The sequence below is a fragment of the Vulpes vulpes genome, chromosome 11 (genome assembly GCF_048418805.1).
Source record: "Vulpes vulpes isolate BD-2025 chromosome 11, VulVul3, whole genome shotgun sequence".
In the NCBI taxonomy this organism is placed as follows: domain Eukaryota; kingdom Metazoa; phylum Chordata; class Mammalia; order Carnivora; family Canidae; genus Vulpes; species Vulpes vulpes.
Window position 1 is genome coordinate 36,847,827 of NC_132790.1, and position 13,919 is coordinate 36,861,745.

The 13,919-nt window shown below is 39.2% G+C and overlaps 1 protein-coding gene and 1 pseudogene across 1 annotated transcript in view; one reads left to right on the forward strand and one right to left on the reverse strand.

Moving 5' to 3' along the window:
- The first annotated feature begins 467 nt into the window (after positions 1–467).
- Positions 468–13,919, forward strand: part of CCDC81 (coiled-coil domain containing 81) — a 44,211-nt gene continuing 30,759 nt past the window's right edge. Inside the window, exons 1-4 of the mRNA XM_026015228.2 lie at positions 468–539; positions 2,885–3,678; positions 9,738–9,799; positions 11,093–11,249. Of these exons, the coding sequence (XP_025871013.2) occupies positions 3,600–3,678; positions 9,738–9,799; positions 11,093–11,249 (298 nt within the window). The 5' untranslated portion in view covers positions 468–539; positions 2,885–3,599. The remainder of the gene's footprint in view (positions 540–2,884; positions 3,679–9,737; positions 9,800–11,092; positions 11,250–13,919) is intronic.
- Positions 7,718–7,966, reverse strand: LOC112932327 (thymosin beta-4-like; annotated as a pseudogene).

Below are 13,919 nucleotides of genomic sequence, written 5' to 3' on the forward strand. Positions count from 1 at the left end.
TGGGCTGAAGGTGGCACTAAACCGCTGAGCCGCCCGGGCTGCCCAGCGTACCAGCGTACAACTTTCTTTTAAGCAAACTCTTTTTTTTTTTTTTTTTAAACACCAGGACACCTACACCCCGATGTTTTGTTTTGTTTAAATTTTTTTAAAATTTTCATTTATTAAGATAGTCACAGAGAGAGAGAGAGAGAGAGAGAGAGAGAGAGAGGCAGGCAGAGGGAGAAGCAGGCTCCATGCACCGGGAGCCCGACGTGGGATTCGATCCCAGGTCTCCAGAATCGCGCCCTGGGCCAAAGGCAGGCGCCAAACCGCTGCGCCACCCAGGGATCCCCTAAGCAAACTCTTAAAATGTATTCCAAAATACAATTTACAATTTAACTAGTTCCCTGTGATGGTTATCTTAGGTTAATTCTAAGAATTAGCATTACAAACGATGTTTTATATATTTCTTTGTCTGTACCATGCAGGTGTATCCAAAGAGCAAATTCTGTAAGCAGTGGAATTACAAAGTCTGCTTGAGCTTTGTTATCAACTAAAGGGTATGTATTTTCAGGATACATGTTTATAGCTCATTTAAAGTTGCTAGTAAACACTGAGTCGCATGTATCTCCACAGCTTCTTTTGTCAAGAGACTTTTGGTAAAAGGAAAAGATGTTGAAAGAAAAGTCTTTGCCTTTATCTTTTGCAGATCTTCCTTTGGTCATTTATAATTCACTAATAATTAGCAGTCATTCATAACCATTGTTTGAAAGTGAAGACAACTTTTCTGGAGACTAGAAGTGTCATCACCATGTTTAGGTTAATATAATCTATTATTCTAAGAAACCAATATATTTTTTCAACTTCATTATCTTAAGATTGAATAATAATCCTGACATGACCACTAAAAGGTAGCTGGCTCAGCAATTGTCAAGACAGCTGTCACAGAAGAGTTTGCCCATTATTTGCTGCTGGCCCATTCAACAACCTTCCCTGGTTATTTCCCCAAAGAATTTGAGACAGCCTATTCTGCAGACAAGTGCTTGAAGACTAAACAGGATAGACTGCCCTCATAGACTAAGGGCAGAAGGCAGGTCATAAAAGAGAGAGTGGGAGGAAATTATTTTTCCAAGAAACCAGCTTATGAAAGGCCTAAAACCTAGTTCTGAGCTTCTTATTAGAAGGTGGAGAGAGAGAAAGCCTGAGTTATGGAGCTTGTCGTTTTCCAGCACAGAGTTTCTCAGTCCTATTAGATACGATTCTTTTTTATAACAAATATTTTGCCTGAGCGCCTTATTACTATCTAAAGTGAAGTTTATGGATAATACAGCTTATTTACCCATACCACTTAAAAATGAATATAAAAGAGACACCTGAGTGGCTCAGTATTTTAAGTATCTCATCTAACTCTTGATCTCAGCTCAGGTCTTCACCTCAGGGTTGTGAATTCAAGCCCCGCCCTGGGCTCCATACTGAACGTGGAGTGTACTTACAAAAAGTGAATATAAAGTCAGAGCTCTAGTATAATGTAAGTAATGTATAGCAAAATAACATATGGGAGCTGGAGAGCTGTGTGTTCAGGCATGACTATGCTGGAAGGCCAATGAAGTTGCCACATCCTTATACCAACAGGAAGAATCACTATGAATGCCACAGCTACAAATGCAGTCTGGCTTAGGTGTGTTGGCTACTCAACTGCCACCAGCCTCATCAACTGTAATGATTATAGTTTTCCTAAATAGTGAAGAATTCTTAAATCCTGAAAAGAAAGGCATAATCTTTTCTCAGTTTACTTGGATTTTGAATTTCTAGGAAATTAAGTGATATTGAAACTAAGAAAAAACTTCTTCATATTTGCACTTAAAGTGGATTTTTTTTCTAGGTTCATAAGTAGTCTTTTTCTTTTCTTACATAGAAATCTGATGAGATATTGCAACATAGTACAGAATGTGGAACAGTCTTCACTGTACAGGACTGTAGTGTACATTGCAGGCCATCAGGCACCCCTAATTTCTGTTCACACTAAGTGCCAGAGGTTTCTCCCTCCAACCACCATTGCAATAGTCACTTTGGAAATCTGCTTGGCATTATATGTTAAAATCTGCATTTCCTGTGACCCATAATCTACTCCTAATTGTATACACATCAGAAATGAGTATGGATGTACATCAAAAGTTTTGTTGAAGGATGTTTGCAGCAACATTATTCCTATTAGCCCTCAAATGGAAATAACTCATATGTTCCCTCAGTAATGGAACGGATAAATAAATTGTGTCATATTCATACACAGGAATAATATACAACAGTGAAAACGAACAAATTGCTACCACCGAAACCATGGGGAATCTTACAAACATCATGTTGAGGGACAGAGCCACAAATAAAATAATACATACTATATGATTCCAAAAGTTGAAACACAGATAAAACAAATTTATAGTATTTGTTGGAATAATGGCTGGAGGAGGAGTGAGATGTTTCTGTGGTGCTGACAGAACTTCCCTCCCTCCCTCCCTCCCTCCTCTTGTCCTTCCTCCTTCCCTCCCTTCCTTCCTCCTCCCTCCTTTCCTTTTCCCAGTTATCATTTATTTTTATCAACACAAGTTAGTATCCTGTGGAACACACTCTGGGAAAACTCTTTGTGTGACTTTAGTTTTATTAACTCCCAGTTTTCATAGAGAACCTCAGAGGGTAGGGTAGCTTGCCTAATCCTCAGTGAGTAGTGAGTGGTGGATGCCAGAGTTCTATTTCTTGGCCTGGGTGGGGCTTACGTGTGTGTTCACTTTGGGATAATTCATCATCAGCAGAGGGGAGACTATTACAGGTCTGTAGGATGACGTTCGGGCAGCGTACAGGGAATTAAAAAAATGACTGTAATTAAAGAAACGTCCGTTTCCCTCCCCAGCCCTCCGGCTCTCCATTTCCCAGGAAGAGAGCCCAGGGAAAACCAAACGCGAGAAACAAAATCCAGTTCACACTCCAGCCCTCCCGCAGATCTGGAGACGCAAATGTCCACGCCGGGGTTAGAAAGTATTTCCGAACTGGCGCAAGATGGTTACAGAAGCAACCAAGTCTCTTCGCTGCCCCGGGGAAGAAGGGAAAGGAAAAGAGAAACACGAAGTTACTCCGCAGCCTTGCTGTTGGGAGCTCCGGAATCACCCTGGCAACGTGGGCAGCGACGCGGGTCCGAGGCCCCGGGCTGACACCCTAGCAACGCCGCAAGCCTTTGTCGCGTCTTAGCAACACGTCTCGCCCCCCTGCGGCTGGCCTGCCCTCCCTTCCCTGCTCTGGGCTCGCTCCCGCTCACCCTGTCATTGGGCCTCTCGGTGTCCTCTCAGTGTCCCCAAAGGCTTTCACGTGCATCCTGGTGCAGGACAGCCCTCGGGGTTCCTGCGGTGGGAGCCCCTCAGGAGGAACCAGGGCAGTGGGAGGGACAGTGAGAAAGAACACTTAAGAAAGAAGGAAAAAATAAAATCAAGATTTGGTAATTTTTACTTTTAAGAGACATCCCTAGCTCTGTGGAGAAGGGATTGGAGGGTGGGAAAAATCACTTTTGTACAAACTCCATAAAAAGAAGAGACCTGTTGAGGACTGAGCACCGATCCAACTAGAAAGCTGCGATGTTGGACACTATCATCCCTTCCATGCAGGACCTGGGCAGGCAGATGCTGCCTACCCTGCTGTCGCTCAGCCAGGAGGGTAAGTACTTGATAAGGGGTGAGTGCCCTGGGGGCTGGATCTTCACCTGCTGCCAGGAGGAGGTGGAAAACCTCCTTCCCTATCCACTGGAGTGGCTATGTTGTCTTGGAAACGGGCTGGTAATCTCAGCAGGCTCATATTAGATACCCAGAGACAGTTTCTTTATTGACTGCCTTAATGAGGGAAAGTGGCCAACTGAGGATTTTGATAAAAGAGATAATGTATTAACTTGGGGACTAGGGCAAAGTAAGTGCTCAATAAATGTTAGCTAAAAGCAACCACCCCAAATGGCTGCTCTTCAGACATCATGCAAAGAAAACGGGTCAGGTGATGCAGGGCCTAGTAATCATATTAAAGATGGTAGCCTTTATTTTAAGCCTGACTGAAGGCTGTTGAGTGTTTTGCATGGGGCTAAAGGAGGAGTTGAATGACATGATCAAGTTTGTGTTTTGAGAAGATTGCTCTGGATGCAAAGTGGAGAATGAACTGGAGTGTCAAGAATGCCTAGAACAGTAACTTAAGTGAAAGTGAATAGTAGTTTGGTCTAAAATGGTAGCAGCAAAAGTGGAGAGAAGTAGACAGACCGAAAGGCTATTTACAGGTAAACTCTACAGGTAGTGGACTGGATAGGAGGGTGGGAGAGGAAGGAAGTCTCAAGGATGAGTTCTGAGTTCCTGGCTCATATAACTGAATAGATGGTGGTGCCAGTCATTGAGATCAAAACCCTGGCTAACAGCATAAGATTCAAGGGAAGGAAGATCCTGTTTTGAGCACATGAAGTGTCTTTTGTGAGATATCCAAAGAAGCAGTTGGATACACATGTCTAGAACCTGAAAACAGGGAGGGTGTCTGGGCTTCTAAAAAAACACGTGGGACGTCGGGCTTCCGGTGCATGGAGCCTGCTTCTCCCTCTGCCTATGTCTCTGCCTCTCTCTCTCTCAATCTCTCTGTGACTATCATAAATAAATAAAAATTTAAAAAAAAACAAAAAAAACCAAAACAACACGTGGGAGTCATCAGCATATTGGTAGTCATTAAAGCCCTGGGTATGGATGTGACTGCCTAAACAGAGTCTGGAGTGAAGGCCGAAGGCTGAGGGCTGTACCTTTGAAAATTCCAACACTTAATGGCTGAGTTGAGGAAGATTACCTTACAAAGGAGACAGAGAAGAAATGGCTAGACAGGTAGGAAAAGAACCCAGGAGACAGTAGTGTGGAGCCAATGGAGAGGTGTTTAACTACCAGTGTTAGATAAGACTGAAGGATGGGAGAGGTGAAAATTAAACATATCTATTGAATTTATGGACAAGGGGACCATTGGGGACCTCTCAGCAAGAGCTTTATTGGTTGAACAACAGAAACACAAGTCAAATGACTACTTATTAACATTCACAAATGAACCATTGTAAGGAGATGAGGATGAACTTTCAATCTCAGCAAAACATATAAATTAACTTTTCATCATTGTATATATCAAGTTCTGTTGCTTCCACGTGTTTCACCAAAGTTTACTATAATGTAATTAGGGTACTTAGAATGCCCAGTCATCATTTAATGGATGAGAACTGTTCAAATTATTGAAGACTACATAAAGCTAGCCATCTGCAGAGGCAGGAAGGCCACACATTGATCTTTCCATTGCAGTGAGCTCTGGGAGTATGTTTCTTTGTTCAAATCACTCTTGAATATTTTGCTTTTTTGTGTCAGTATTTTAATTTTAGAAGAGGTCTTATGAAGTCAGGGAACTTTTATATTTGGTATTAATATCTATTTCAAGCATATATTATCCTATAATTTACATAATGGACACTTAGTTCCTTTTTATAATGATCATATGTAAAATAAGTATTCCTGCTACTTGGCACTGTGTTTAAAAATATGGTTTTGAATGCATAAAACATTTAGAATTGGAAGTCAAATGATGGTTGAACTGAGTATAGAAGGAATGTTCAGGGATTATTTCTTTATAATAGTGATTCTTGGTATTTCAGTATTTGATTAAAATAAATAACCCCAGGTTTCTCTAAAATATAAAAGTTGCATATTCTTTAACTTGTGTTTTAGACTGGATTACAATTTCTATTTTGAGATTTAGTGATGTCCTCTGACTTTGGGATGTCAGAAAAATCAAATTTAAAAATCATAGTTTGTAAGATTTTCAAATCCATCTATTCCAGTTGAAGTGCAGGACCCTAAAGCTTCCTAAAGGAAATGATGTGCAGGTTTTCTTTGTCTTCAGTAAGAAGTAGCAAATTTAAGTTTAGAGTTATAGACTCTCCTCTTACATAATTTTATCCATTAGATTGTATAGCATAAAACAACATGACTTGAATATACCATCCAAGTGAAGACAGATGATCTTCAAATTTCCAGTTAAGCTCCATCAAGTCTTTGCATTAGGGTTTGGTTGCAAGCGATATAGTTTCTCCTGGCTCTAATTAAATCATTTCCTTTTGTAATAGATTGCTTTCCTGAAATTTGAGTTATGTATCATGAGTCTAGGTGAAATGACTTAACAGTTTGGATTTAGTAACTTTGAAAGATCTCTGTGTAAATCCGGGTATGGAGATTCTGTATTATTAGTAATTTAATGACATTTTTGGTCATGATGAAAAATTTTATTTAGTATACAATTGGGATTGGTTGAAAGATCTTCTTAGTTCTTAGCAGCCAGAAGTAGAATTCTTTTGTCTATCGTAGTGGGAAGGAGTGGGGAATACAGTAGGATAGAGCAGGGTAGAGAAAATACTTAGTTATAATAAACTGTGTTTCTGTGATTTAGTGTGAAGGGAAGAATCACTTGGCTTACTGTAGCATGCAGCCCTAGTTTTCTTGGTGGGTAAGTGAATTTCCATCACCCAGCTTATTCCCAGATGCCCATGAGAATCACTGGTAATTCTCATTGCCTAACCTATTCCTTTTATGGCATATTAATAAAAATACTTATAACCTTGATATTCTGGAATTAAAAGACTGCAATTTCCCTGCTTTAGGTAGTGGTTTAAGCCATTAGAAATAAAAATTATACCAATAAATCAAGCAGTTTCCAAAGTTGGGAAAGAATTGGTCTTTTGTCACCAACTGTATCCATATTCCAATGTGGCAACCTGGTAAATGTCACTGTTCTTGATCTTTTGTTTGGAGAATTAAAACATAACACTCTTGATTTGCAAAGAGTTCCTCATTGGAAGGTATCTTTTTTTTTTTTTTAAAGAAAAGTATTTTTTTTTTTAAAGATTTTATTTATTTGAGAGAGAGAAAGAGAGCACATACTTGCCCATGAGCAGGGGGAGAGGCAGAGGGGGAGAGTTAAGCAGATTCCATGCTGAGTGCAGAGCCCAACATGGGGCTCAATCCCACAACCCTGAGATCCTGACCAGAGCCGAAATCAGGAGTCAGATACTGAACCAACTGAGCCACTCAGGCGCCCCTGGAAAGTATCTTTATAAGCTGAAACCCACCTTGGGTTAAACATCCATACCCAGTCCAAGTCCCTGCTCTGCTGTGTCAGGTATACTTGGACCCAAGGTAGAGCTTCTAAATAAACCCTTGTGTGTTTGGAAAAAAAAAAAAAGTATCTTTAATACACATAATTAGGTTTGGAATGGAGATGTCAAGACAGACTTAATTTTCTGCATTTCCTTTTTTCCTTTTCTAGGCTTAAATTTTTTATTTGCATATTAAAAAATTGTGTATTCCCATAATTAAAATCATTTGAACAAAAAAATAGCACTCTGATTAAACTGCATTTTATAGCCTGCAGGACACCTCAGACCAGCTTCATTTTTAGATTTTACTGTTCTCCCACCCAGCTTCTTCCATTACCAACATCCAAGTTCTTTTCCTTCCCTGCCAGCCAGCCAGGCAGATGGAAGAGGCAAGCGTGGCTTTCGTTGTCAGTAGTTCTCGATTCTTTGGTGTCAAAAGGGGCAGCATAGTCATTTAAACTTGATCCAACTTCTTTGCATCTGACAAAGTTAAATAGCTAAAAGAAGGCACTACTTGTGGAACGTGTGGTGCATACTGGCATGCATGCCTCATTAAGATTCGCCTGCTTGCTTCTTCTGTTCAGTCGTTTCTTTTGAAAGCAGTGAGTTTTTCTCCTGCGTTTCTGTCTTCTTCAATTTCAACGTATCAAATTTCTCACTCTAAGCCATATTGGGTTTGTCAGACTTGGTTGCAGAGGAAGTGGAGCAAGGCGCAGGAGCCAGCAAAGTCTGGTTTGCACAGTGTCCACTGCCAAGTCTCTGTATTTCTAAATATTAGTTATACCTAGAGTATACCTTCATATCACATATTTAACGCTAGTTATTGGCAACTACTTATTTTTCTACCAGTTTTTCTCTGGGGGGGGGGGGGGCAGAAACACAGCTCAGAACAAGAAAAACAAAGAAGACCTCTCTCTGATCATTCAAAGCAGAAGTGAGAAGTCTGTGCACTGATTCAAAGTAAAGGCCCTTGGGTCCCGACCCGAAGGTCTGTTGTTAAAAATTATTGTTTTAGACATAATATTAGTATATTTGTTGAAATAAAAAACATAGATCAGAAGCAGTAAATTAGGATTAGGGAGGGGTTCTGCAGAGCACTAGCAGCAGAGAGAGGTGACAGCTGGTAGTCTAAGAGTAACAAATGAGAATGAAAAGTAAGTCAAGGGGTGCCTGGGTGGCTCAGTCAGTTAAGTGTCTACCTTCCGTTCAAGTCATGACCCCAGGGTCCTGGGATTGGGCCCCCTGCTCAGAGGGAGTCTGCTTCTTCCTCTCCCCGTCCTCCACTTGTGCTCCCTTCCTCTCCCTCTCTCTCTAACAAATAGATAAAATAATTTTTAAAAAAGCAAATAAAAAATAAAAAATATGGTGATCATTTTGCAATATAACAAATAGCGAATCATGTTGTACACCTGAAACTAACATAAATCTTTTTTAAAAAAGATTTTATTTATTTATTCACGAGAGACACAGAGAAAGAGAGGCAGAGACAGAGGCAGAGGGAGAAGCAGCCTCCCTGCAGGGAGCCCGATGCAGGACTCGGTCCTGGGCCCATGCCCTGAGTTGAAGGCAGATGCTTAACTGCTGAGCCACCTAGGCGTCCCTAAATCAACATAATCTTATGTGTCAATAGAATCTCAATTTAAAAAATATATTGTTTTATAGGTTAGTAATTATGTTATATGGGCATAAGACATTTAAAAAATACTGAAAGCTACTACATACTACTCAGTGTTGATAGATTCAGTGCACCAACCAATATAGGTCCCTGCTGTCATGGAATTTATCATATGGGCAAGGTTGTGGAAAAAGATGATAAATGAGTGCGTACACACATACACACACACGTGCAATCTCTATAAAGAGCCCCCGCCCCCGCGAAAAAAGAGAATTAAAAACAGAAGTATAGAGACAGTTAATGTACAGACAACAGCCTTTCATGCCTTAATGGTGCTTGCCTTTATTTCTGTGTTATATAATGGTATAAGAATGAAGGTTTATATTGCTCAGATGCCACAGAGTAGACACTCCTTAAATAATTTTTGAATGGGTCATTAAGAAAAGTTGAGAGTGAAATAAGTAATGGGGATTAAGGGGTGCACTTACGATGAGCACCAGGTATTGTATGGAAGTGCTGAAACACTAAATTGTACACTGGAAACTAACATTACACTGTATGTTAACTAACTGGAATTTAAATAAAAACTTTAAAAAAGGCTAGATTATACTTGGTTAGCTCTATTTATAGAATAAGAGGAACTCTGTCACACTTTTATAGAATTTATAGAATTTCCTTTATTGAGTAAAAGGAAATGTGTGACAGAGTTTCCTCTATCCTAGAAAGATTTTATTCAAAAGTTTGTTTATTATTATTAAGCACATTTTGGAACTTAAAAGGTGAGCTTTAGTCACTAGGAAAATTAACTTTGGGGAATGACCTTATTTTCTGTTAATTCTGAATTAATTAGGAATTAGTATTATTTGATTCTGCATTTCATATTTACTTTTTTATTTACTAGGACTAGATAGTAGTACATGAGAGCTTAAAATATTTTTTATTTCCTTTGAATTTCAGAAGTCTCTACTATCTGGGCGAATGTTTCAGGATTTGTGGAACGGCAGCTATCCCTACGCAAGGTAAGATTTATACTTCAGGTTTAATGCAAGAGTCCAAATGGTCTTTCCTCCTTAGTCTTGTATAACATGGATTTTATTCTTAGGTAATGAATTTGTAAAAGTTCTGCTCTTGTAGTGATAGCAAGCAGAACACTGATTAGCCTGGCTATGTGTAGAGGAACTAGATGTATTCTGTTTTTCTGTGACCTGATAGTTCCTGGCATAGCTGTAGAAGGATATGCTGTTTCCTATCTTGTGCCTTTACATGGAATGGGTTTTAACTGAAGTACAAGAAGACAATCAGGGACTGAACTCAACTTGCCAAAAATGAGGAACTTTTCCCAGCTTTGAATTTGGATGTGATAAAACTGGACAGAATCTTGAGGAGTTTGGAGGGAGCTGGGAAACTGTGGAACTTTTACATGCTACCCAGAGGTCCCAATATGACTGATAGCCTTTCGGCTAAATTCATCCTTCAGAATTACTTTGTTTGGTCTGATATTTGAATTAGTCACCACCACCCAAAATTTGGACAGTTTATATGAAATTTTGGATCTGTTTCAATCTTTTCTTGAAAAATCAGCAGATTTAATAATACCGGTTTTCCATTCCTGCACAATGACACTGGGCTGGAGCCAACAGTGGGCTCTTGCCTTTGGATAGGGTTTGTACTTTCTGGCTACTGCGTCCTCTGATTGGCTACCTTCATTCCCTTACATTCTTTCATGGCGCCTGTAGGCATTTGTAATCCTTGAGGTATGATATTTCCAGGGAGACAGAGACCTAGTTTGAGAGCCAAAAGCATTTGCTTCTACCCATCAGCCAAGATCACTACACTGCAGCATATGCCTTGGATGCTGGATTGTCTGATTTTAAATAAGAGACAAAACCTAAAAGAGGGAATGAGAAAGCAGAGATTCTTATGGCCTCTTAAATTCCTTCTCTGTATGGCAAATGATTAAAATTTAGAATTTCACACAATTTAGGACAAGAGGAATCTTAAACATAGATTAAAAGTAGCTGCAGCCTCCATACAAGCTTTCTTAGTCTTCACAGCCTTTGAATGATAATGGAGATGGGGGATCTGATGTCAGAAGTATTGCAGATCAATATATTATTACATTTATACTTAAATGAAAACTTAGAGTCATAACATACTATAGCTGTAAGAGATTGTAGAGATCATTAACTATTTAAGGCTTAATTCTTTTCATGTTTTTTTGGATAACGGTACAAAGGGTTATTTTTCCTTACCCCTTCAGTGAATTCTGATTGCTGCTCTTTTTTTTTTTTGCCCCCTCCTTTTTCTTTTAGGGGGTTCAGATTCCAGGACTTGGAACTTTCACTTTCACGAGACAAAAACTTGAGGTGGGAAACAACAAGTTTATTCTGATTCAGAGGCCCATGTTTATCATGGCGGAGAAGTTAGTACAGATTCATGGACTCAAACAAAACAAAATATATATTCCTGGTAAATCTCTTCAATATTTAAGACTTTCTCAGAAAATAACTGGCATGGGGATGAAAATGAAAGGGCAAAGTTTGTTCACATGCTGTTTTATCAGTTTCTGATTTGAGGAGCTCACTTTTCAGGTGGTACCTTTGGAAGAGGAAGGGACCAACACAAGAAATGATATACAGTTTTCCTTGCAGGCCATTTTATACCTTAGTAGCTTCAGAGCCAGGCATGGGAAGACTTAATGTGATATCAAGGCAAATTTATATAAATACCTCTTTACAGAGTTGTACAGGCTTTATTCATATTTTTAGGCCTTCAGAAGTTAAAAGTGTCTATAAAGAAAAAGTTAATTAGGGTCTCTGGTTAGAATTACAGTCTGTATTAGCTATGAAAAAGATCACTAACTGTTTTTCTATCATATATAATCTAAATTATTAGAACTTAAAAGTGAGAAGGTTAATAATGAATACCTTGTATACCTCTCACACCCAAAAGTCTTCCTTCCTTCTCCCTGATTCTTTCTCCTTCCCTTCTTTTCTTCCCTCTTTCCACAAATATTTATTGAGGACCAACTATGTGTTAGGCCTTGTTCCAAGAGCTTGAGATATAGTGGTAAACAAAACAGACATGACACCTGACACAGGATGCTTGCTTACATTCCACCTTTGGTGTATGGACTTCGTGATAGTTGCCCTGGTTACTTAGGGGCTTTGGGGCTTCCTTCCTGATTTTTGGACTGTGTTCCTTTTGACCTTCCTTATCATCCCTTCTTGCATCAGACTCATACATGGATAAAGAGAGATAGCCTACCCCCAATGTCAGCAGGTGAAAAGGCTAAAACTTGCTTTTATGTTAACTTCCCCAAAAGTTTATTTTCAGAATAACTTCCCACCAAAAAATGAAAGATTGGGAAAACAATACAAACAAATTGTACTTAGAATTCATTATGTACATAAACTATATGGTAGATTTGATGGACTTTTCAGCCAATTCTACCTAGAGTATTATGGACATATAATATCCTAATTCATCAAAACCTCCCAAATAAGGTGAAAATAAGGCCAACTTTTTTTTTTTTTTTTAACAAAAATATTTGCTCCATAGATTTAGTTTTCCATCTTGGATCTCATAGTATAAGTCCAAAAAAAGTAGTTTAGATCCAGGGTGCCTGGGTAGTTCAGTCAGTTAAGCATCTGCCTCCAGCTCAGGTTATGATATCAGGGTCCTGGGATCAAGCTCCATGTCAGGCTCTCTGCTCAGCCAGGAGCCTGCTTCACTTTCTCCCTGTGCCCCTCCCTTGCTTGTGCTTTCTCTCTCTTGTGCTCTCTCTCTCAAATACATAAAATCTTTAAAAAAAAAGATCCATAGTTAATTTTTTTACAGGGTTGCATAATTAATTTTTAATTTTTTTACAAGGTTGAAGGAATTTTAGATTAAACATTTACGCTTGAATTGATTCACAAGAACAATTCTGTCTACAGTTTAGCTTTGGGGTTATGATTTTTCATCATTAATTAACTAGGTAACTAAACATACAGTGATTCTTAAAGATTGTCAAGACAAGATCCTTGCTTTGAAGAGCTCAGAATTTAGCATGGGAAAGAAATATATAAACAAGTGTTGCAACATGATTGAATGCTGTGAAAGCAGCATTGATCAAAACTGGGTCAAGTGCTAGGGGAGCTGAGAGGAGATCATGCTTAACTTTGCTCAGGGAAATTTAGGAAGATGACATATACCAGGAAGTCTTTTTTTTTTTTTTTTAAGATTTTATTTATTTATTCATGAGAGACACAGAGAGAGAGAGAGCGAGAGAGGCAGAGACACAGGCAGAGAAAGAAGCAGGCTCCATGCAGGGAGCCTGACGTGGGACCGATCCTGGGAGTCCAGGATCATGCCCCAGGCCAAAGGCAGGCGCTAAACCCGCTGAGCCACTCAGTATGCCAGGAAGTCTTAAAGGTTGATAGGACTTTGCTGGCAGAGAAGCTATGGAAAATATTTCAGGAATAATAGGAATAATTCAAGAATAAAAGAAAGAGTAAAACCTATTATGGGTAGTTTTGTGTGGCCAGGGCATATGATTGTTGAGGCAAGTGGAAGATGGTAAGACAAAAATGTTTGGTAGCGGTCAAATTGTAAAAGGCCTTAGGCACTATGATAAGCACTTTGGAATTCATCTTATAGGCAATGATGAGCCACTGAAAGTTTTTGAGCAGGGAATTATGTTAGTCCAGTTTTTAGTTTAGGAAGATAGCTCTTTTAATTACAGTAGTTTGGTGAAATATAGTAAAAGCCTGAATGAAGGCATTGGAAATCAGGAGGAAGATGAAGAAATCTATTCATGATATATTTCATATGGATTTCACTGCCAGTTGAGAGTGGTGGGTAGCAAGAAGAAGGAAGGTATTAAGCAGGACTTAGATTTCTTGGAAAACAATGTACATTCTTCTCATTAATGCTATAGAGAATGAAGGAGGAAAGAAGGTTGGGGTGGCAATGAAATAGTGAGTTCACTTTTGGTCATGTTACATTTGAAATTCCTGTAGAGATACTTAGGTGGAGATAATTCCAGATTTTAGGAGAGGGGTGGGGACTAGAAGTCAAGATTTGGATAAAGTTACCTGAGAGAGGATATGAAATAAGAGGAGGAGATGGACAAAGACAAAGTTTTGTCAAAAAAAC